Genomic DNA, 26,424 nt, shown 5'->3' on the forward strand with positions numbered 1-26,424 from the left:
TTCGAAAGTAATTTTTATTTTATTTTTATATAATTATTTAATACAATATGTTGCAAGAGAGGGTAAACAGAAATTTATATTTCTGCCTTTTTCGGAAGCAAAATTTTTTACAATAATTTTCAACATTTTAATTGTTAAGCATAAATTATTATATTTCGTACAGTAATCAAATAACAGTGGAAAATGAATAACGTGTAGCAATTAAATATTATACGAAATAAATAGCGTACAACATTAAATATTACGAGATACGTATAACATAATTCGAAATAATTATCAATTGTTAAATGAATATTTATTGCAATCCTTAATGATATATACTCATCATTCAACGATTTAATGAAATGTTTCATCACAATATCTCTGTATAACGAGTAGCTAATTCATATATCAATGTGTGTTTATAGATGGGTACGACGTCCTATCCAAGTATGACCCAGCCATTTTCTATGTCACATTCAGCGTCAAATATGTCTGCTGTTACTGGTATGAGACAAGATGCAATGGGTGAGTTTACATGGACTTTGTCTATGTACAATTAAAATAATCATTATATCTAATCTGTTAAGCGATTGGTGATTTCATTAACACTAGAGCTACTAACGTATAATGAGTAACTAAATAGACAAATCATAATAATCGTATTAATAGGATGAAGTTAGATATACATAATTATGTTTCTGTTCAAATAAAAGTCAATATTAAGTTTTTCAAAAACATTCTATATGGTTTCAGAAATTGCAAACATAAAATATCCAAAACAAGTCACTTAACCTCTTTGATAGTTCTAGTGTTAACTCGAATAATGAACAATTAAAATGTAGCATGTCTCAAAATTCACGCAAGATTTGAATTTTGCGCCATTTGTGCGCTAAAATGTTACCAACAAAGAAAAAAGATAGCGTGTCAGCTGACAGTTCAGGATTATTAAGAAAGGAGCGCTACACGAAAGAACAACGCCTCTCCATTGTTGAGCAATATTTACAATTTTTAATTAAAAACCTGTGTTTTCTATCAAAATTACTTCTTGCGTGAATTTTGCAGGACATTCATTATAAGATGAGAATTTTTTTTAATAAATAGCTATCAAAATATAAAGTCGTTATTTCTAGTATCTTCTACCTTAGACATTATGCTAATAGAATAGAAATTAAAGGCAGTTGCCATAACCATCAATAAATCACTATTAGAGAATAGAAATAAAAAGAAAATGAAAATTTTCCTTTTTAAGAAGAAAATAATGACAACATACGAATCTCTATCATCCAAGAAAATAAAATAACTATTATATGACAATTATTATAGTTTTCGTTATATTTTCTAACTAGTTTCTAATAGAAATATTATATTAAAGGTGGCAATTACTATTACTCGGTATAATTTACTATGGAACAAAATTGTTCGACAGATATAATTTTAATTTAATAAAAATTTTGCTAATACAGAATTTTTATTACAACGAAAATTTGTATATTGTTAGATGTAGTTTATTACATTTTCTACGACAGTAAAGTGCAAACTATAATATGAGTATTTTAATTTTTTTTTTTTACTGAATCAGAATATAATTTGATGTTTCTAAGTACTGTTATTAAAACCGTACCTACATATTACATATTACACGAATAATAAAAACAATTGTACTGTCTATAACAAAAGGCTGTAAAAGGAGAATTATGATAAGTTAGCTGTTCCACAAAATTTAAAGTAATATTATAATACAAAATGAAATAGTAAGTAATGATACAAAAATGCAAAGAAATATCATAAATAATTTAATGGAAAAACTGAAAAATAAATATTAATTATACATATAATTTTGTCATAAAGATGATTAAAAATATACAACTATATCGAAATATTTTACTTCAATAATAGATTCAGTTTTATACCTACATAGTATTTTTCTTGAAACCAATGAATTAATATTGACATGGTAAAAAAATGAAAAGAAAATTCGTATAAAAATTAATCCATCTATAGCCTATAAATTACGGTCACCTAAGCTCGAATTTTATTTTATTTTCGTTATCCAATATAATTCGATTATAAATAGAATTAGCAAATAAATAAAAATAAAAATATCGTAGTATATAAGTAGGGTGAGGTTTTTAAAATTCAAATTCGTTGTACATGATAAAATACCATCACTTTTAAATACAATAACGAAACAATAACAATATATCACGAAAAATATTTTCTCTTTTATTATCACAAGAAGTTCTGATTGTTTATCCGAGGTGTTGATCCAAAATTATTAAATGACTTGGTAAAACGTTGGACCGGAAATAACGGCAATCGGACATCCGCGCAAACGTTCGTTCGTTCAGTCCAAGACGCTCTCTCCATTTCCGCTCGAGCGCCGTCTTACATCATTTCCGGCGCAAGATGGAATATCGCTTTAAAATCGAATCAAGACTATTCGCGAATTGGTTGCCTTGCTTGTGTTCGTGCTCAAGTTTTCATTCACTATCTGGGTGTAGGCCCTCGGTCAATATATCTGGTGCTCGTAACCATTCAACGCCTTAATGCGATAGCAAATCGGCAGATTAAGGATTACGACGTACTTCCAGGAGAAGTCGTTAAATCGACTCACCGGATTACTTTTCTGAGAGAAAAGAAATTTACTTTCGTTCAATCGAGCTGTTTCCGATGGGGAAGGGTGGATGAATGGTATCTTGATCTCCTCTTCGCGTTACCAAATCGAACACAGGTTATGTATCTACGAGTGTATAGGTAATCGATTAATTTTTAATACTAGGAAATAGTGTTCTGCTATATATTATTTAATTAGATTTATAGACTTATGCGACATAGAGATTGATAATTGTAATTTCTAATACGTGTACATAAATGTGTGGAAAATTTATGATCAAGTTCATGATATAAGTAACTATACATTTATAAGATAAAATTACGTGTGAAATAGATGACGCAAATATAGATACGAATTAAATACGTATTTATCGATAATTGGTTAATACTTAATACTAAGAAATAATATTCTCTATAGATATATCCTTTAATTGGGTTTATATGTTTACATGGAATAGAGATTAATGTAAATACCTTGTTTTTATATAAGTGTACATACATTATATAATTTGACAAATTTTTATAATTACAAAAAGGAGGTTCATAATTATAATTACAAATGTAAACAATTATAAGATGAAATTATATGTGAAATAAATAACATAAATATAAGTACAAAGCTCAAAATTATATTTGTGATGTAGTTTAGAAATTTAGATTTTATGCCCTATATTATGGATATATATGTATACCTAATTCAATGGAAAATCTAACGATATTGAAATTTATGAAACGCCTGGTATAAATTTCCCTTTATAAATTCCATTGTGTTTTGAAAAAGTTTTAAAAAGAGAAGGTATCTAAAAGAGACCAATACACAACGATATTCGTGAGTTAGTGACTAACGATAAATCGTATTAAAGCGGATCTGCGCTTGACTCGAAGAGATTATATATTAACATAAGTGAAAAGATGAGCAATCATAAAGAAATATAAGTATTTAAATATGTACAATGTGTTTCCTGTTTGTTAATCATAAATCCAAGAATTTGATTTTATTATTGCTAAGCAGAGGAGTACAAAGACTACAACATTTCACTATTTCATCCATTCTATACGAACAGGAACACAACAGGAGTACTACCCCCGTTTGTCAAGTGTGAATATGGTTTGGTCAGAAACGCGTATATAAAATATACATACGACGCACTTATTTGAACGATACATAATGAAAATAAAAATTTAATATTTTAGATAAAATGTTCTTAATACGTAGCAATAAAGACGATACAGCTAATATAACAATTAAACATTGTAATTTTGATAGAAATGTATATCCATATATATATATGTATGTACATGAAAATTTATATTTTAAATATACATGTACATATAGAAATAAATGTACAGTGTTCATACACATACACTCATACAAGTATTTGAACACTTTGGTAGATAGAATGAATAAATTAATGACAAATTATTTACTGAAAAGAAATCGTTTATTAATCATTGCTTAATTTTCATTCGCTTCTCTTTATCCATCGAATTTCTTTACAAAATCACACGTAAAATAAATACAAAAAATTGTACAAAATTTTAAAAATATTTGAAACTGATAATTAAGAAGAAACTTACCAATGTTGCCAGTAATAAATAAAATAAACCAACCGATCCCTTTGTTTCAGGAATGTCAGCCGAAGACGAGTGGTACAACAAGAGTATTTCCGCTCTAAGAATGAATACGGCCCACCATCCTAACCTCGCTGCACCAATGCTGCAATATCAGACATAATTGTAAACATACACGAGTGGATCATTCGTCGAAATCGTTACGAATTATATATTTGACTGCGTATCTTCATTGAGGCAACTTAGCATTGCTAAATCATGTTGTCAGGAGGACAAGAGGTGAACGTTATTTCAAGATACCATGAAGTACATCTAAGGAAACAGTGAAACGAATCGAATCAACGCGGATCATGTGACATTTTACACAGGAAACGAAAAGTCGAATTTTCAATAGACACGAAGCAATACGTCGTGTTACCGTTTAACGTCTTACCAGGATTATTCGTTCATTAATGTTACGATACGAAGTGTCAGTCACTCTGATTATCGCGTTCAAATTAACGCGGTGTCATCTGACGTTTCGTTGTAACGTTAACGATATTTTGGTAAAGTAACTTTGTTAATATCATTTGATATTATTGGTAAAGAAAAAAAAAAAAAAAAAAAAGTAATATTATTCATGTGCGGCGTTATGCATACACACGGATTGTATGTATACTCTATTAAACACACGTATTCGCACATACACCGCAATTATTAGTGCAAATGGTTATGTATGTACACAAATTTCTATTATTCTGTACAAAGCGTAATATATTCCGATCGAATCTTTGATTTCCTTTTTTAAATTCATTAATACACTTTCTTAGGATCGAGTGTTTTTTTCGTAGCAGTAGTAGGGATGCATTGTCTAAACGAATTTTGCATATAAATTCATCACGATTATTCTTAGAACAAACGAAATGTATTAGTTTCATCGTTTGTTTCTTCCGTTTCGATCTGTACTTCCTTTGCAGTATCGTTGAAGGAGATCAGCGAGAAAGGTGTATTTGATTTTCCCGCCACACAGCACACAGCTACGCATACTCACAGTTAGAGAGTAATCGATATGCACGAGCCAAGTGAGACTCGATACGAGCACAGTTCACGCGATGTTTTTGTTAGTTTCTTAACAACGATCCAAAACAGTTTCGTTAAAGGAGATTGTAAATAAGGAAGAGATACGTATACAGTGTAATCAACAGATATTCTAGCATATGCGATTTTTCAATGTCCTTTTAAAAATGTAAGCATACCTAAACTTAGTGGAATATTAGGTATTGATTTGTGTGCTTATGTTGGCCAGAATTTTAAATAATCGGGATGAGAGACGAGGTTAACCGACACTGTCTTGCGTTCGAAATTTGAGAGGCGCCAGGGTGTTATAGGTATGTACCCAAATTGTATAATTACACGAATTTTCTTATGTTCCTAGCACTAACTGAGTATTTATACTCAAGTAAGTACGACAACGGTTCCTTTTGCATTTCAAATAATTTTACACCAAAACCTGTATCTATCGATTGAGAATAAATATAACATATGATTTGAAGGTTATCTCTGTGCAACGTGTAAAATTATTTTGGCTACCATGTAAAATGCCTTCAGTATATCAAAGTGAATCTGTATTTAGCTTTACTCTTGAATAGAATTCTTAAAGTATCAAAATAATCACTGGTTTATTTAGAAAACGGCTTTACTTGTATAACTTATAATAACCCATAACCTATACAAGTAACTATATAAGCAATTGATAAATAATTACAACTTGAAACATTATTTTAATTTAGAATTGTATTTAAAGTAGAATTATGAACAAATTTATTTAATCAGTTGTAAATGTATATTTTTATTCATTTCACCGTTTAATTTGAATTGATCTGAAATGGAAGAGAAGAAAGTAAAAGCTGTTGATTTACTTTGAAGAATAGGAGGCTACATGCTATGAAAAGTAAGAAAGCAAATTTGCTTCTTTCATTCAGCACGACACATCTCGAAATTGAGTTTGAACAAATGTTTTTCCTAATTGAACGTTATATCGTTATCGAATAGATGTTGTTCTCCCTGGCGCCTTTCAGTGGTGATATTTGGATCTGTCCAATGAACAATCGTCTATATTGGTGTCATTTTTCGATAATTGTCTAATTAATATATCGATCGAGAATGAAGCTGCAGACGACTGCATTGTTTTCGTGTAGTTTTGCTGCAACCTTATTACTAATATCGCTCGCGGTGTTCCACGCGAAATGTTCCTAAAAATTTGTAACATATCACACGATATACGAACACATGTGTGCACTCGTATTATTACATACAAAACATACGCGTACGCGTGCGTCTGTACGACGATGCGTGCATGAGAGACACGTTCACACACACTAAGTATGTCGAGGAGAAAAGATTAAGTGGAAATGCATACCGGGCGAGCGTAATATAGTTTTAAGCAAGGGTCACGTATTGTACGTATGTGTTGTACATAGCCTAAATAAAAATTACATTTAAAACTATACGCTGTTCAGAAGTATTCCTATTAGACACATAAGAACGGGAGATGAAAAGAAGATGCATAATAAGGAGAAAATTGCGAGATTTGATGAAGATATTTGAAAACGGGAAAAGTATTGTACCAATAGAAAAGAAAGGAAAATAGGTTGCGATGAAAACGCAGATACAGACTTCGGTAAAGATATTGAAATTAAACAATGCCAAGGAATAGTATTGTTTATATCAGTGGGGGGTGAAAAGATAATAGGCGATTAAGGAAGCACTACAAATTTGAATGAAAATATCAAAAAAAGAGATCACTCGCATAATTCATGAAAAGTATAAGGAAATAATGTATCAAATCGTTATAACATGCTGCAGGGCAATTTGAGCATGTTCCTTAGCAAATTATATTTTATATTCCATTAATTTTTTAATTCTGTTATTACGCTCGCTATAAAGAAAAAATCCAGTTTAGGAAAAATAAACAAAACAATAAACTACGAAGTCGTTACAGAAAAACAGGTTTCTTTGATGTGTTAGCGATAGGTTTCGTGTTAGGAAATAAACGAGGTACAACAAAATTTAATAAAAGTATCTAAACAGAAAAAAAATATATTAATTATCAGCATTTTCTCCTTTATTAAAGTTTTATGTTTCATTAATGTCTACGTCATTCGTTATTCCTTTGATTTATTTTTCTTCAACTATATTTTCTTTTCAAAGTACCTTAACAATCTCATCTCGGCACAGTAGTGCTCTGTAAATTGGTCAAAGTTTGGAATTAAATTTTGCCAATTTTAAAGGTGTTAGATATCCCAGAAAATCCCAAGTTTCTTTTGTTTTTATTAAGTGTAAGTGAGATAAAGATATGAGTCGTTCGTGGATTGTGATGAAAGTAACTTCGCTTTTGGAATTTTTTAAAATTTTCGTATCAAATACTTGATTGATATTCGACCTTTTATGTCTGACTATGACAAGTAAGATAAAAATCTGCTTTTATTTTTTGCAGTTAATCGATTTAGCAAATAATGCTTTGATACATTTGTTTGTACATCTTTGGTAAGTGTTTTGGTAGCTAAATTTGTATGTTTTGGATAAATAAGACCGGACAGTTGCTTCACGAAATCAATACCAAGAACTGATGGAGATAGCAGCTGGACAATTTCCAAGGACACCACACTTTGCAATGTCAATGTGGTGTCTGTGTTCAGTGTTTATCTTGTATTTTGGATTTATCTTTTCACTCACACAGTACGTAATCTAGTCGATATTGTATGGATATGTAAATACAAATTTACAAATTGGTGATTCGGTCCTTGTTAATTTTGAGTAGCTTACATCCTACATTCAAACAGTAATCTTACAATCAACCCCTCTCAACGTATTCTTCATTCACATACATAAATTATATCACTCCCATAATATGCAATGTAATGAGAGTTTGAGTTACAATTTCTTAAATTTCAAAATTAAGTCAAACGTACAAATTAATGAAGTTGACAATTTTCGTCAATTTTTACGAAAAAACCCTACACAAATTAACTCTAACCTCTCAAAGTAATAAATCTTATAATATTCAAAAAATAATACTTGCGATATAAAAATAATAAAAATGAATGTTTCATATTTAAAAATTTTACGTACAAAATTATCTATAGAAATTTTATTACGAAAATTTTATTTTTAATCTAAGCTCTTAAAAGTTTAAAAAGAAATGATCTTAGAAAGAAATAATTTCAAATTTAAATCCAGAAATTGTTAACGAAATATTGGAATGGCATTGAATTTCAATGAAAATATATCGAGGTGGGAAATTAATGAAATAAAACACATTTTGTATAGGCTATGAGAATATTTATAACATTTAACAATCTCAGGTATAATACAACGCCTTGCGTATAAATAAACAACGTTTACTTAATTATATACAATACAATATTTCACAGTGAGTGTGGTGAACCTTAATTAGTAAATCTCGAAACTAGTATAATACAATCGATGTTTCTATATGGAATTAAGTAGAATGCATGAAGTTCAATGACAATGAAAACTACTTCAATATTTCGAATAATACAATTTTATTTTCGTCGAAATGGTCAGTGTATTATTCTTCAAATGATTTCTAAAATTATTCAACCCGTATCCATATAATTTGTTAATTAAAACTGCTAATATATATGGCAAATACATTTGGAAATAAATTGTCTTAAATTATTTAACAGCATGCACCGATTAATATTACTATACTTCTTAAATGATCAAGATGTAAATTAAGTTTTAAAAATTAATTAATTAATTGCCGTAACATTCTCCTATCATTAATACAAATAAAAGCTATTATATCTAATTACTACTTTATTCGAATATCAGAAAACAAATATATTTTCTTTGCATTAATATATTACGGAAAGAAGTTAAAATATTAATATTCTAATTTTTGGAAAAAAGTAAATAATACACTTTATTCGTGTCGTTTCAATTTAACATTTTTTTTCTTTTTTTTCTTTGTTTTTTTTTTTGATTCTTATATTTCTTCAAGTCACGTGATGCAAAACTTGACAATGATTAAATTCATATAATTATACGGCATATTAAAAGTCTATTTCTAAAAGATATTTATGTTACTTCGGTAAAAGTATCGAAAATATATACAAAAATATTTTTGGAATGAAAAATAAGTTGATATTAATTTTGTGTTAATTAATTGATGATATTTATGGTAGGTTCAATTTCCAAAAATATTTATATACTTGCTTATAATATAGCTTTTATAGTTTTTATTTCTATGTATTAGTTCACAAGAAATGCTGAAAGATATGTACTAAGTATGAAAAAATTACAATTCGAAGTAAATTTATTAACTTTCTATAAATATGACAAAATAAAAAATTACTGAAAGACAATTAAAATTGTAAGAAATTAATTAAAAAATTATTCGAAATACCTTAAATATTTATGTTATTTATAATTACGAATAATTACTGTGCAACTATTAACTACATGAACAGGAATGGTTACTTGTACTTGCTATATTACACAATGACAAGATGAAAATGCTTTTTGTCACGAACGAGAAAATAATAATAACCATAACTGAATTTTTGGGGGAAATTTACAGATACTCTTTTACTTTTATGTAAATTCATTCTACAACTTTTATTGTCATAAATATATTTTCTATGTAAAGAAAGACAATTTAATACACTTTTGTAAGGAATTATCAATACATTTTCATTTTTATAGATAAGGCACCATCCCTTACTTAAAAAACAGAAATAAAATAAAATAAAACGATTTTTCTGTAGAATTCATATATCTAATAATTTGAATACAGCAGCATAATATTTTTCTTATATTTATCACATTAGAAGGAAAAAATTTCTTACTCTAAAGGGAAGTTTCATACTGTACATCTATCACTAATTAAATAAACATAACACAAATCTCAAAGGCATACCCGCAATTGACAATTCCATTATACTTTCCTATATTTCATATTCTCATGCATGTATATGCATGTACCAACTTTTAAAATAACGAAATCTTTCATTGTAAATGTTTAATAATTTAATAACAAAAATTCACATCAATTTCCCATTCAACACTGCCTTCATTTATCCTAAACCTAATACATATTTAGGTAAATTGTATGCAAATCGAGGTATTGCCATGAAAACAGACATTCTGTAAAAAAAAAAAATGTAAAATGCAATTACTTTTTACATCTAAAAAATTTGATAACATCTTGAGGTCCAAACGTACATAATATTGAATCGGAAAGTTATAAATACATATTGGTATATCATACTAATTATACCCATTTAGTACAAATTAATAATCGTTTAAAAATTGCTACAAAATGTATGAACAATTATGTAAAATTGTGTTTAAAACAGATTATCCTCAAGATGTTAAAAAAAAAGAATATTACGAAAAGCTGTAGAGATGATGTATCATTTTTACTTTGTAATATAAATAACACGTGTGAGATATTAAATAAAAAGAATTATCTCGATATCTACATTATTTCTATCAAATACGATATTGGTTTATTCAATCATCGAATTGGAAGTTATTCATACTTTCTATCTGATCTAAAATGCTAAAAAAATATTTTTATCAACCTTAATGATAAAAAGGCTCACTTTACGGAAAAAGAAAAAAAGAAAAAAAGAAAAAAGAAAGTAAAAACTATTGTTGTACATTGGATAATAGATTTCGTTAATTTGTTAATTGAACAATCTAACGTGTTAAAAAATATTTTTATCTCACTAACGAAATAAACGAGGGATATACCTATAAAATGATACAAGTGAGTTAATGTTAAAGAAAAGGAAAAATGATACATCATCTTACAGTAGCTGCATGTTCAATTCTTAGTAAGTATATATTTAAAATGAATTTATTCATCTTAATCGTTATCAAAGCTTTTGGCACTGACAATCTTTCCTTCGTATAATTTTTAAGTACTAACTTAAGTAACTAAACAAAAAAAAAAGGACTAAAAAAGGAAGTATATATCATTTTACAATATTATTTGTATTTATGGTTTCATTTGTAAATTGATTTCTCTTGTATTATTGAAAATAACATTACCCTTTTAATATGTAATGTATAAATTACATTTTTTACTTTACAATTAGAAAAAAAAATATTGATTTGAAATTTAAGAAAGAAACGTATTACTGTGATACACTAAATATCATTTATTTGATGTGGTTCTAATAAAAATTCTTTGAGAGAAATAAGAAGGACTATTTTCACACGTTCAAAATTTGAATTATACAAATATACATATACATATATTAGTATAAAGTATACCACAATTGGCATATTAGTTATTTCATATACACGAACATAAAATGAAACGTATTGTCATTAATTTATAATTTAAATTACACTTAGTTTGTTCACTCGAGTAATCTAATTACTTCGCATTTTGCAGTTACATAAGCCTTGATAAACATCATATATGTAAATAATACTTGACAATTTGCTAAATAAGAAATTAGTTTCAAAATTATGTGCAACATTTGATATTATGTAATAAAGTAAAGTATGTAACACAGTAGAAGTTTTCATCTTTAATAAATACTAATGTGCGAAGCGTTGAACATAATTTCAGCATATAGTTAAAATTTATGTGCATACTTACTATAAGCAATGTAGAATAGTGTCGAAAATTTCAACCACCATATTTTATGTTCCATCACCACAAGGCATTATCTGTTATTTAGTACTAAGGTGCTATTTGCTAAGAAATGTTATTTAAATAGCTTTCTGACTTCAACAATGATTTTCTCGTGTTATTCCGATATAAAATTTATCCAAAAATATGGCTTTTAATATATAGAAAAATATAGTTACGATATCAATTTTTTCATTTTTCTTAGATTATAAAAAGTCATCTCTCCAGCGTGTTTAATTTTTATTCTACCTCGTGTATAATTTTACTCGTAATATTATACTTACAACTGCGATTATCAGTCGTTATAGAATCATTAATGAGTTCAAATATGATATACTGTTCAAGTAATCTTTGGTATTTTTAAAATGTTATATATTCGCTAACAAGTATATTCGCTAATGAAATAAATGATTTTCTAATTATTTCAAGCAATGTTAAAAAAAAACATTCAACTAGTATGTATTAATATATCGCATGCCTTAAAATACCATCTAAATTCGTAATAACCTTCCGCTGAAATCATAAAAGCGATTAATAAATATATACAAGCATTTTAGATCCTTTAGTTAGAAATATTATAAAACTGATATTTTATTATTATCTAACATGTTTACAATATTTACAGATTATAAGAGAACTTTTACCGATATAAAATACAACATTTCTTTACATTCATATATCATTTCAGGTAACATATAATAACTATAAACTGAATAAAATATGTTAATATTGGACACTGAATTTCTTTTCGAAAATTATGTTGATAAATATCTTGCAAAAATAGTGCTGAAACATATGGATAATACATGAAACTTACATAATGACTTATTCTTTCTATGCGTATTGCATTCATGCATTAAATGTGTTTTACAGCAATCCATATTGTGCATTGAAACAGGAATTAATTTAATCCTTTCAATGTAAAAGAACTTGAGATACCTAAACAGTTTACAGAAGATTCATTTAGAATAACATAGTACCGTCCATAAGTATTTGACCACTTAGCGTAATAGAATCTAAAAAGCCATATCAAGGTTATAATGTGAATTTTTTTAAGTAGAATGAACAGAAATGTAAACAATTATATAGAATAAAAGCATTATTACGTGTCACATATTAAGGATTTTACCAGGAAATAGATAGGATAGAAAGTTGTTAAATACTTGGTTCCTCGATGGACATTGATGGTTGTATACGAAGGCAGCAAAATAATATTGGTTGTTGCCCTCTCTCAGTATGCGATAAGTGATACTGAGCCCCTTGGTTATACAATAAAGGACACTTTCTTGCTTATGTACACACTTTATTACATCGTACAGTTGTTTAGCGATTTTGGGTATGTAGATGTATTACAGCGTTCGACTACTGTTCGCGTTCTTGTTTAAGTGATTTCTCTCATGTTTCAGTTCTGATCGTGTTCTTCTGACTGATTTCTGATTGATTTCTGATTGATTTCTGTCTGTGTTCTATTTGAGTTCTAACTGATTTCTTGGTGTCTAATGTTTTTCGTTATTGGTTAGAGGTAAATGTTGGTGAAGGAAAAGTATTGTTTTTCGATTGAACGTGGGTGAGTCTCGGTTTTAGGAGTAGGAAACTGTCAAGGAACTTGCTTTTTGTATTGTTTTCGGTCGTCAATGGCGTGATTTATAAGTAGAGGTCTGCTGTTCGTCACTTTAATGGGTCCGTTACACGCGAGCTTAAATCTAACAATTATAAGACTTTTTTAGTTTTGCATTTAGGTATATGGCTTATGACTAATCTTCGTTTATGATTCAAGGCAATCTGGTAACAAGTTATTTTTAGTATTTCTAAATAAGTTCACAATTGTTTATCTGATTTGAGACAGTTTATTTGAACTTTTCTATCCATTTCATCCCATAATTTGTCAATCGGATTCAAATCTAGCGACTGAGGCGGCTACTGCCTAACTGCATTACTGCATTTTAACATTATTATATTTTATTGCATATCTTGCATTATCTTGCACAAATATAAAGTTTTCGTTTATATAAGCCTCGTTCCCGATGATACTGAGCGATACACACTTTATTTACACTAGAACATCCTCGAATCGTTACATATTTCATGATTGATATAATACACTCAGGCACACAACTTTTCACTTGGTTTCCGTTGTACAAAAACACGACGTTTACTTCCAACCATCTCAAACTTTGATTCGTAGGTCTACGATACATTTTTCACCTCAGGCTACGTGTGTCCATTTGAGAGCATCTAGTAAATATTGCGAGGCAAGTTTTGCTCTCAGATCGGTGATGGGAGATTCGCCGAGAGTTTACTCTCGCGTATAGCTCTTAAAACTGTATCCATTTGAGAGTCGTTTGACCGTCATTCTCCGAAGAACCGATACTACGACTGCTCTTCATTACGATACTTCATGCTATCTGTTTCTTCCTCGTCGTTCAGTCACCTTTCATTCGCTTCAAGTATTCCCGCTTCTATCCGAGCGTACTCTCAGAATTTCGATACCATTTTGAATTCTCTTCAATTCTTTCAACAACTCTTCGAAAGCAATGGATTATTGTGTCTACTCGTGAGCAACTCGTGAGCAACTCGTGAGCAACTCGTGAGCAACTCGTGAGCAACTCGTGACACGCCGATTCTCGTATAATTAAACGATGCTCTCCGACAGTCACTCCCAAACGCTGTCTCTACTGGCGAGAGAAACACTCTCGAAAGCAACTCGCGACAGTTTTACTCTCGAGTAAACATGTAGCTGCTTCAGATATTGTCCAATGTGCATGTTTATTTGCCTATCGGTCGTTCCGCTTTATTTTCAGCTTTTAAAAATCCTTTTGATAATCTTCTTTTCACTCTCTACTCTAATTTATTTCACGTGTAATTTCTGGTGCTGTCATACGTCTATTTCTCTTGCTAAGGGTATGAATACAGCTATCTTCACCTTCTGTACATTTTCTCGCTCGTCCTGACCGTTGCTCACTGCTGCAACTATTCCAGTCCATAAAGTTATTAATCGTACACGAGCACCAAAGATCGCGAAACATTAACTTTTTTCTTCTTAACTTCTTTAATATAGAACACGCTTTCCAACTGTCAGTAATTCTTTTCCTCTCACCATAACTGTTACCGAATGCACTGCTGAACTCGAACTGATTCAAGAAAAGAAAAAGCTTCCATCGCTTTAGCTCCATATTTATCTATCTAGCGGGTGTGCCAAACGCTTTAGAAATCTATGCAAATCTTCCGAATGTGGACAAAAAAAAAAATACATTCGTTTAGCTAAGTTCCCAAAAGTAAAAAGATACAGCGTAAAAACATTTGATTGAAACCATCTTACTCAAGTGGTGCGCCTCCCCGCTTGGCCAGTTTTCGTTCAAATTTCTTACTTCCCATTTATTCGCAATAATTCACATGGAATATTATCTGTATTAATAAATATTATCTTTATACGAGTGTATGAAAGAAATACTGTAACAAAAGTTTCATTAAGATGCTTTATTTCAAATATATTTTGTATACTTTCTATAAACTGAAGGTGGTCAAATACTTATGAACAGTAGTGTATATCATAATGAATATATTAAATAATGATACAAGAAGAATAAAAAAGAGACAAAATTTCATTGTTCAGATTATGATGTTAGTTTACACCTTCTTGTCTTAAGATCTATCATATAATAATGACAAAAATTTTGATACATATATCTTCATAATATTTATAACAATTACAAATAATTGAAACAGTGAAAAAGGTGAAATTTTGTACCATGCTTGGTTATGTTAGTAGGCACTAAAGCAAATGAAGCATAATACAGCTTAATAATTATAGTAAAAGTGATAAAAATGCATTAAGATTTCAAAGGTAGCAGTGTTCGGTAAAAACAGTGTGTGATAATTAATTTTTGCTAAAATGTTTATAATTCTTCGATATAATCATTATTATTTTATTAAATATAAGCATGTTTCTAGTTTCTCTACAATCATAATACAAATTTTGTTTTACTCGTCGTAGTACTTAATTTGGTAATAAAATACTAATCAAATTTTTAATCGATAAATGTTATTTGCCCTAAGAACTTTATATAACAATTACTTAGTTTAAAACATTTTTATTAATTGTTTATTATAACTTTCATAAATTTTTATTTTAATAGAAAAAGAAAACAAGACACGCGATATTAAATTGTTAATATGAGAATGTTTCTGAAATTTACCACTGTAAACTTCAATATTCTATACGTTAAAAATGTAAAATACGATTTTATTCTAAATATCACTTTTTATGAAGAAATAAAACATATTATTCTTCTGCTACCCTGAATAAACTAAATGCCTTCATTATAAAACATAAAAGTCTATATACAGCACATTTATATAAGCATATCTTAATAAACATAGGAAAGTAGAAGTATGTATATAGAATTATATTATACTTAGTCAACTCTGTTGGTATCGACATCACCAGAATAAGATTTAAGCCATAAATTATGTACATACGAAAAAGCAAGTCCGTTGTAAATCCAAGCTCGCCAACCTATCCTTGTTTCATTGTCTATTCGAGACTCAAGGCTCTGGCATAACGCTTTGCGATCATGGCTTCTTCCACTTCGTAAATCACAAAGTAACCTCTTTCGACACTCGTCGTTACACGGTGGTCTCACAGGAGAATTCTTATAATAATTTCTGAAAAATAATAACAAATTACATTTAAATAAATTTTCCTTTTCCATAGTTTTAATTCCATTTTTAATTCTTCGCGTGTAAAGTTTGCCAATTCAGTGGTATATGCGATATTTATGACAAACATTTATTGCAGATATGAGCAGTGGTGGCGCTACTGAGTTAAATGGAGAATTGTCTTGAGGCTGCCGAAACGCTTACTAATGAAATTGTTAAACAGGAAACAATAGAATTACGTGAGAAATAATTTTAGGTTAAAGATAACGAATTTTTTAGTGGTTATATAATTTTGAATAAATAATTTTAAGGAAATTTTATGATTAGCTAAATGTTACAATATATATAAATTTGCAACATATCCACTGCTGCGAGATTATCTTGCTAGCTAAGCACGCAGCATCGTGACAAGCGCGCTGAACATGATCGACAATCGTCAGATATGATCATCGATAGAATAATCAATGCGATTATTTCTCAGCAGACATTATCTTTATTTAAGTTTTCATTTCTCTTTAATACGAAATCTTTTTTTCATTTTACGATAAGAGTAATTTTTTTAATCACCACGATTTCAAAAGATTCAACATATATGTACTTACGCGACCTATTTAACTATATACTTCTCCCTTTTACATATTTATCGCTTATATATTTATCACAGGTTTAGCGTAAATTTTAACACCAAAACTGCCGGTAAGAACGTCTAGATTCAGACTTTTGTTTCGTCGTTTCTTCATACAGATTTGATCCAAAATATTTTTTATATCGTTACGATTAAGGAAGATATTTAAGGGGCACGTTTTAGTGGGACACCCAGTATATTAGAAATTGGTAATTCTAGTATTAAATATTAATTTTTAGATACGTTTATACGACGTTTGTGTACTGTCTAAGAACTATTAGTGGAACTTACTTGTAATACAGATCGAAAAGGGAAGGTTCATTGCTCATCTTATCTATCAAGGAATCCCAGTCCTTAGGTAAAAGTGATGACATTTGGTAGGCTTGTCGAGCACTGTACAATTTATGCCATATAGGATAATCGTAAAGATTCGCTTCTTTTAGGTTCATTACCCAGGTCTCATGATCCACTACCATCTGTAACAAAGCGACATATTTATTCGTCAGCAACTATTTATCAATTTAATCGTAATAAAACTTTTAGTAAGTATTTAATGTAAATTTTTATATCTTTTAAATTACTTTCATCACAATAATAATAATAATAATAATAATAATAATAATAATAATAATAATAAATTAGGATAACTTACCCTAGTTGTCTTCGGATGGTCACCATCGACGTAGTATATTCTGTACCCTGGATTAAGATCGGTGTAAGGAGTAACCGATGGTCCGACGTAAGCTATGCTGACAGCTCTTCCAAGGTCAGCAACATCGTAGAACAATTGAAACTCATCGTAGTGTGTATGCCCAAAAAATTGTGCCGTGATCGTAGATTCGTACCTAAATCAAAGTACATACAGAGTTATAAAGTTATGAAGATAAACAAGTGACGTACTGTCAACAGATGGAAGATTAATAATTTGAACAGTATTCGTTAATAAATTTTGTATGAATGCGATATTAGACTAAAGTACATACATTGATATCGCTGCTTTAGTAAATATATGGTTATGTAAATATATCTAATATACTATTTTTAATAATTAATTAACGTAGTGAGCCTATCTCGTAAAAAATTGAACCCGATATAAAAAAGGTTTTAATAACAGTTGTTTTATACACAGGGGGACATTGTTCTTAAAGGTAATTTGATAAACGTGGAAATTACTTTATTTTAACTAAATGATTTCATATGGCAGGTCGTTGAAGTTAATAAGTTATAAGTACTATATATATACACACACACACACACATGTATGTATGTATGTATGTATGTATGTATGTATGTATGTATGTATGTATGTATGTATGCATGTGTATATATATTTCGTTTATTTCTTTATGGTAAAAAAATGTCCATGGAAAATATTGTGATAAGTAATCGATTCTTTCCAAGGTCACATTTTTTACGTCGAACGACATTTTTATTGTCGATGCGTCCCAGAAATTTAAAACGAATCCAATAATCCATAACGCCACAACCTCCAAGTGACCTTGAATATATTAAAAATTCACAAGTTGAGCAATTGTTCCGAACAGTGAAATTATGATGGCAAAATGACCAATGAAAAAGTAAAAATTATTATTGCACCATTTACTCCTTCGGAAGAAACGAGCCAGGTGTTTCGGGTGCTCAGGTGGAACACTCCGTATATAGTTCTACACTATTTTCTTGCACGCGACAATTCATGCGAAATTTGAAAAAATACCGATCGGCCACGAATTCCAAGGATCTCACGACACGTGTGCATGGTGAACGAAAGAGTCATCGTCCGTGAACGTGGGTGAAAGTTGATTTTACCATCTACTGTCCCGATTGGGTCAATAAAAAACCGTAATACTCGATGAAAAATAAAATCTATTTGGCATAATAGCTAAAATAACGAATATTTAAATTTAGAATATCAAATACATCATTTTAATTTTGGATATTTAAATATCGTGGGTGTAAGTGATGGGTCTCATTGATCGACTGTGAACTAGGCTATTCATGAGATTTGCGTGTGTATGTGTGAGGGGGGGGGGGATGCCATAAATAAACAAAAATGACAAGTATGTGTATAAAGAAGAAAGTGTGGCAATAGTGATGTAAGTATTACATAAATATCCATTCACTACTGTTACTTTATTATTAAACGAGGAAAATATAAAGTGTATTCGTTTATTTTTCAACCCTGCTTTCCATAAATATTTTGGTTCTTTGATTTGAAAATAATTCCATCGGTACTTGCAGCGTAGACAGTGAACCGATCCAAATACGGTCTAAATGGAAAGCTAGCAATAAGTCGTACATGTACGTAAGTACAATTTAATAGGCGCGTGAAAATATGTGATTCAATGTCATTTAATCGTTTAGTTTCCACAGTCTAAATATAGATCCAAGTCATACACGTACGTAAATGGAATTACACGCGTAGAAATATGTAACTCAATGGGTGTGATTTTTCAGGAAATAAAATAATCGGTCATGATACATTCGGAGTAGAATCAATCCATGAACAGCAATTAATGCACGCGAAGAGCATGCGAAAAAGGCATACGGAACATTCTGTTTATGGATACATTTACAGAAGGATGTGCTGTATATGGCGATTTCTTCGCTTCCTATATTCTCAGTTCCTCTGTATCCTTGCAAGGATTTTATTCTCTGTAAAGGGAGTGGATCATAGTTTGCATTCTTGCTACAAAAATGTTTTCTAGAAATTTTCTGATGCATTTTTTTGGTACAAGATCGTTTATACAAATGCGACAAGTGTACATTTGCAAGGAGCGAACGAGCAGTTAGAGAAAAAGCGAGGAATGTGGAGAGGTTGTAGTCATCGGAGAATTCGTTGGTTTAATCCCTGGTTGTAATTTATATTGACATTTTCGACTAATATCGGGATGGGCAAAAACATTCCATAAATAAAGGTAGAAAATTTACGAATAGTAAAAATAATAATTTTTTTTAGTAAAAAAAATAGTAATCATCGGACTTTGTGGACAGAATCAATTTCCAATACTTCAAATTCCATCGGCAAAGAAATAAGATTCGATCGTTTTATCTGTATTATTTGTAGCCTGAAGTTTCTACTACTTTGATTTAGTGGATCGGAAAAAAGTGTGCAGGCCTAATTCTACTGTAATTCTAACTGCCATGGCCAAAAAATACATGTGAAATCTCTAACTGAACATTTCCCGTTCTTTCTTCTCACTTTTCAAATAACTACCACTGGTAATCTTCTTTTAAGTACGCATTTATGCAGGAAAAGTAAAACGATCGTTTCAAAATTATAGATCGTATTGCACTAACCTGTTAATAATCTGGTAATAGTTCCTGGACCACACCTTCAAGCAATCTGAATGTCCGGGTGGAATATGGCCGATAATATGAACTTTTTCATTATTCATTTCAGCTCCTTGCAGCTCATAAACGAGCCATTGTAGTTCACTCACTGGATCCGTGCTGTTTATTAGCAACCACCAGTTTTTGTTGTTGCAGTAATTCATGTTTACAGAAAGAATTCTAAAACCTGGACGCACTAGAACCGAATAAAACGCACCCCGGCGAACAGTATGCGAAACACCTGCTGGCAGCCAACGCCTCCAATGCTTGTCAAGTGCATCGTACAACCAGGATATGTCATTTTCTTTTGGAACAAATGGTGGTGGAAAGCTGCAATAATTATTAAATTTCATTGTTTTTAGTTTGACTTAAAAATTGAAAATCTGAAATTAATAGAATAATTAATTATAAATAAAAATTATAAGTTGATAAATTTATCACACAAATTTAGAGTAATTGTATGATAATAATAGAATATTAGAATATTAGTTAATAACTTTGTCCGAATCGAGGCTTTATTTTTCATATTTAAAATACATATCTTCTTTTATTATTATCTTTTTGAAGTTAATGGATTTGGTAAATGAGCAGTTCGTATAAAGAAAAAGATGTTAGTGGAAAGAATCATTAAAGATTAGAATACTAAAGTAGAAAATAGAAAAATGTCAATTTGCTCCGTGAATTTATTTCACAAGAAATAAACGCACAATTGTGAATCTTGAAATTTTTCACTTTTATTCGGATGAGTTACAGCAAGGGGAAAAGACGTTACTAAAGTAGTAGAAAAAAGTTGCGGAAGTCGGTAAAAGAATGTACCTATTAACAGGAGCACTTTCATGGTTTCCCAGAGCTGGAAAGATCGGTATTCCGGGAAACATTTCAATCAGTTGTGTCACCGTTTCGTGCAAAACATTCAGATTTTCTTCCCGTGTTTGGTTCCACACATCGTGAGGTGGAATATCGCCAGTCCACAATATGTAATCTATATCCTAAATTGACAAGAGCAATTTATAAAATTATAAACCTTTCTCGCGAGCATTCTTTTCATTAAAATAAATCAAACATATTTTCTTTTCTCTGTCTGTTTGCTTTGTATTTTTATACAATTCTAGTAAACTAAAAGCGAAGCTATGTGTTTAAATAATTTTGATCAAATTTTAGAAATTAAATTTAAAAATAAATAAAAAGTAAATAAAAATTAATAATCTAAAATTTGGAAATAAATAATCTAAACTACTAAAATTTACTTATTTCAATGTAAACACTTCTGATAAAACAAAACAATATAAAATAAAATCAGGTAATGCATACTATTTATATACATTCTATAATTTACTCGCTATTTATATACTTTATTTTTAATACAATATCATATTAGACACATTTATATGTATAATAATTATTACAGTTATATATCTATTATAAATTTGATAATATTACCCCCGGCAAAAAGTTTTGGACCAAACGCAATAATACTAAAGTTTTTGAAATTACTACAATTTTTTGTATGTAAAGTACTATAATATAAGCATAAAGGGATACTACATCGGTCTAGTATGAAATAAAAACAAACAAAAACAAAAATTGAAAGTTGAGTATTATCCAGAAGAAAATAATGTAATATTTGATTAAAATTTTTTTATCAGGAGTAGAACTTGCAAAACCACGCGCTTTCATATAAACGGATAAGGAAAAAATGAAGAATGAAGTTTTCCGATTCGAGTCTTGGTTTTCGAGGAAATTAAAATCGAGGAAATATAACACGCACACACGAAAGCAGGCTATATATCTATCGATACCATAAAAAGTAAGAGAAATGAGAAATTGCTTTCAATTTCAAGACAGATTCGTAACAGCAGTAAAACCAATAATGCGTCGATAAATTATCACTTACGGAATGCGTGTCAGCGATGTGCTTGAGCATATGTTCAACGGTTCTCTTTGGCGTGTCGCATTTTCTGTAATCACCCCATCGGCCAGCAGCTGTGGCTGAAGACCGGGGTGGCCCGTTGGTAAATCTGCAGCATAACGGTTCGTTACAATCCGCATTCGTGCCCTCTTGGTAGTAAGGATCGTAGTGCGTATCAGAGATATGTAGGACTTTGAAGGTTGGCACACCTTCTTGAGGCGGCACTGGCGGCTTCACGGGTGGCTTCTTCTCGGGCGGAAACGCTACCTCCCATTCGTGAATAGGATTGTAAGTGTCGTCGCATGCGTCGCCAATAACGAAACTGCAAATTTGCGCTGGGCCCATATCTACTTGCTTTAACACGTAAATGACTTCTGCCTAGACAGAACCATCGTTCAGCAGTCCATTAATTCGACATTAACCTTTTCAGTGTCATGATGGCATATTATTGCCAACTACTTAAGCACTGTATATGACTCATAAGAAGATCTGCGGAAGGGACGTAGGTTTAATTGGTCAGAGCGGAAGGGAACACCCTACTTAATTCGCATATCAATCAAAGAGTGGAAATGAAGAAAGTTAAGTCATAATCGACGTTTCAAATAAAAAATTTCGTTTGTCAAAATATCATTTATTAATCGTTTGCACACCGAAAATATTTTGACTCTGCCGATCGGCGTCTCTAATTTCACTTTTACAGTAAAAAAAACATTTTGGAATAAAAATTTAGAAAATATAAGAGTTTCTTTGCAAAGTAATTTTACTCACACTTTTCACTTTTATTGGTGAGAGCAAAACCGAGTAACAAATTACAGATTAGTAATATCTCTACAGTGGCGCTGGTGAAGTGCAAATGGTTAAAACAAAATATAAAGGAACTTATTTATAATTTCACGAGTTTCTATTAATTAATAACAATAAATGACTATTTATTTTTTAAAAAGGCTATAAGTCTGTTATGTAATTTACTAAAAAAAAATGGCTGAATGTGCCAAAAGTACACATAAGGTCATGTCTTAAAAGCTCTATTAACTATTCTGCTAACATTTCTCTAATATTGGTATTTGAATAAACATCGCTTTTACGGAAAAACATTTTCTATTTTAAAATACCTTTTTTTCATTTGCACTCTTCGTTTGGATTATGTGATAAATATTGTCGATGAGATGGATGGAGATATATATATTCGTACAGGAAAATATTCGAACGATTACATTTATTACGCTCAACAATTTCAATTTGTACGTTAAAGTGAAATATATAAAATGATATGGTACAGTATAGTAAAAAAAAAAACCCCAAGATTATGCCAGTAAAGTTAGAAAATAATTCAATTGGATACACAATATTTATATTACATTTATTGAGCCGTGGTGACGCTAGTGAGTTAAATGAAAAATCGTCTTACGGCTGTTGTACGCAACAAAAATTGAATTGAATCAACATTGAAACTTCCTATCTTTTAATTAGTACTACTTTTCATTAATATTAGACGTTACTTATGCAATATTTTTATGGTTCACCAATACTACATGTTTATAATAAATCTATCGTAAATAATATACATAAAGTCGAAATATTTTCTAATTTTACTCGTATAATTTTAAAAGTTCCTTCTTGACGTACACAACGTTATCTCCTCAAATATTTCAATGTGACACGTACATGTCACTTTTTAAAAGCAGTACAGGCAAACGTTCGAATACTTTCACGTATGAGTGTAGATCGAGTGACTAAGAGACTTCTCTTCAAGAGACTTCTTGCGAAGCACTCACAGTCATTACGTTTGGTCAGAACAGTCAACAAAATTGAGACGTGACGTCTCGTTTATTGGAATTTATTGGAAAAAATTATTGTAGAAAATTATTGTTACTTCTCACTTGACGAAATGCCTTGGTATCAGACACAAAATCATGCCCATTATTTTTTGAAACTGCATGTTTCTTTGATGATTTCGCTTAAAGAAGTAACAAGTAATTAGTTGAAGGAGACTTACTCCAAAAAGCAACGAGACTCCTTGACAAACTCTGGGGCTCTGGATATTAAGAGACACGCAGAATTGGTAAATGCTGTTCATAATCTCTTCATCGTTTTTGCCGATCTTTATGTAATGTTGTATAAGACCTGCCCCAGCTTTACACGCTGTGCAGGATACTTTCGACATCACCGATGTCTCCACCTCCATCATCACTTGCTTCAGGTCTAGTAATTTTAAGGCTTTATCTACAAATCCTGACAGGTGTCCGGACGGTTGCGAACTTTCCATATCCCACAACATTCGAGAATAATTGTACTGAAAAATATTAGAGAAGAGTTAGTGAAAAGATACAAATTGGAGAAGATAAACTCGCAATTATATCTACAATAATATATAAATATACGGTTTAAAGGTAAATTTATAATTATAGACTTAATAATTACATAAGGCAAACACCAACAACAGGAGAGATAGAAACCATCGATATGGTCAAACGCAATAGAACATAACAGAACATCCTAAATATCAAGACACTGAAAATATGGACAGAATAGAGATAAACTATGAAATAATGTCGAGATAATTAAAGAAACTACACAACTGAAAACATGCAGGACCAGATAAAGTACACAACTGTTGGTTGAAAAAATTAACGACACTCCGCAGTAAAATAATAAACATCTTCGATAAACTTAATGGAAAATGCAGAAAACATCAGAAGAAGTATGCGAAGCTTTTCTTACACCCAAGAACGAGAACACCCATAATCCGGCCAATTACAGACCCATAACGTGCTTAAATACACCGTACAAATCACTAACAGGATGTATAGCATAGATAATAACAAAACATACGGGAGATAAAAATATTTTAGCAGAGAAACAAAAGGACTGCAGATCCGGAACGTACAGATACGTGAAACAAATAATAATAGATGCAACAGCAAAACGGTAAGCACAAACGGACCAACGAAATTTATATGCGCGTTTTATAGATTACAAGAAAGCCTATGATAACATTCCACACAACTGGATCATTTGTATACTACAAACGTACAAAATTCACCCAATCATCCAGACAATACAGAAACTGATGAACAAATGGAAAAGCACGGTATCGGTAATGACGGGAGGAAGCAGAGCAAGCAGTAACATTCAAATAAAAAGGGGTATCTTCCAGCGAGATAGTTTAAGCACTCTACACTATTGTGACTCATTGTCACAAATCCGTTCTCTAAAATGATTGACACGTATAAAGGATAACAGATAAGAACGCATATTTTCTATGTGAACGTAGACAACGTAGAAATATATAGATAGATATAGATAGTAGAAAAATTTAGTCAGGACATACAAATGCATTTTGTAATTGAAAAATGCAAATTGTAAAATACAAACAACAGTTAAGGATAAGCAAGAACGCAACTTAGAATATATAACACGACACAATGAAGTAATAAGAGAATTACGCAACAATGAAAAATGCACATATTTAACCATAGAACGGTATAAATCCATAGAGCACGCAGCAATAAAGCAGGGATTAAAAGCAGAATTTCAGATGAGAGGAGAGTGCGCGCAAGCAATACATCGCTGCACTCGAAAAACACTACAAAAGCAATTAACGCATTGACAATGTCCATCCTCGCGTATTCTATCGGGATCACCAAACGGTCACTCAAAGACTTAGAGAAAATAGCAAGGAGCATAAGGACATTTCTAACAAAAGCAAAGTACCGCCATCCAAAAGCAACTATAGAACATGTTACACTGCCACGTGTAGAGACGGAGGACGAGAAATAATAGCATGACAGATAAATACAGAACCTACGAGATTAATTCTGCGCGAAATGAAACAATCTGAACTCATAAAAACAATACGTAGTTCAATCCGACAAAAATTACACACCGATAAAGAAATTAAGTTAAATATGCAGTTTAGCGGCTTTGCCCTAAACGCGTCTTTTTTTTCCAGTTTTTTTCACAAAAGGCTTTATTTGTGTCTCAATAAGAAATATAGATCGGGGGAGTTTGAAAAAGTAATGTGCTTTTACTAGTTTTTTTGACAAAAAAACATAAAATGGTTGAAAAGTACAGAATGCG

General features: G+C 30.5%; 2 protein-coding genes and 1 long non-coding RNA gene across 4 annotated transcripts in view; 2 read left to right on the forward strand and 1 right to left on the reverse strand.

Moving 5' to 3' along the window:
- Window positions 1-4,330, forward strand: part of LOC108548200 (homeobox protein prophet of Pit-1) — a 38,992-nt gene extending 34,662 nt beyond the window's left edge. The window contains exons 5-6 of the mRNA XM_017901023.1: window positions 408-507; window positions 4,224-4,330. Coding sequence (XP_017756512.1) covers window positions 408-507; window positions 4,224-4,330 — 207 coding nt within the window. The remainder of the gene's footprint in view (window positions 1-407; window positions 508-4,223) is intronic.
- Window positions 4,331-5,272: 942 nt separating this feature from the next.
- LOC108548207 (uncharacterized) lies at window positions 5,273-16,676 on the forward strand. Its single transcript, XR_001890253.1, has 3 exons — window positions 5,273-5,392; window positions 5,453-5,534; window positions 16,620-16,676. It is a non-coding gene; the product is annotated as an uncharacterized LOC108548207 (long non-coding RNA).
- Window positions 16,162-26,424, reverse strand: part of LOC108548206 (sphingomyelin phosphodiesterase) — a 93,028-nt gene continuing 82,765 nt past the window's right edge. Inside the window, exons 3-9 of one of the 2 annotated variants that reach the window (XM_017901031.1) lie at window positions 24,341-24,637; window positions 22,330-22,722; window positions 21,252-21,424; window positions 20,403-20,765; window positions 17,758-17,950; window positions 17,397-17,581; window positions 16,162-16,486 (exon numbers count right to left, since the gene is read on the reverse strand). In XM_017901031.1, the coding sequence (XP_017756520.1) occupies window positions 16,237-16,486; window positions 17,397-17,581; window positions 17,758-17,950; window positions 20,403-20,765; window positions 21,252-21,424; window positions 22,330-22,722; window positions 24,341-24,637 (1,854 nt within the window). In that variant the 3' untranslated portion in view covers window positions 16,162-16,236. The remainder of the gene's footprint in view (window positions 16,487-17,396; window positions 17,582-17,757; window positions 17,951-20,402; window positions 20,766-21,251; window positions 21,425-22,329; window positions 22,723-24,340; window positions 24,638-26,424) is intronic. The other variant, XM_017901030.1, reaches the window with a different exon arrangement.

This window comes from Eufriesea mexicana, unplaced genomic scaffold, assembly GCF_001483705.2.
Source record: "Eufriesea mexicana isolate 0111107269 unplaced genomic scaffold, ASM148370v2 scaffold1447, whole genome shotgun sequence".
In the NCBI taxonomy this organism is placed as follows: Eukaryota; Metazoa; Arthropoda; class Insecta; order Hymenoptera; family Apidae; genus Eufriesea; species Eufriesea mexicana.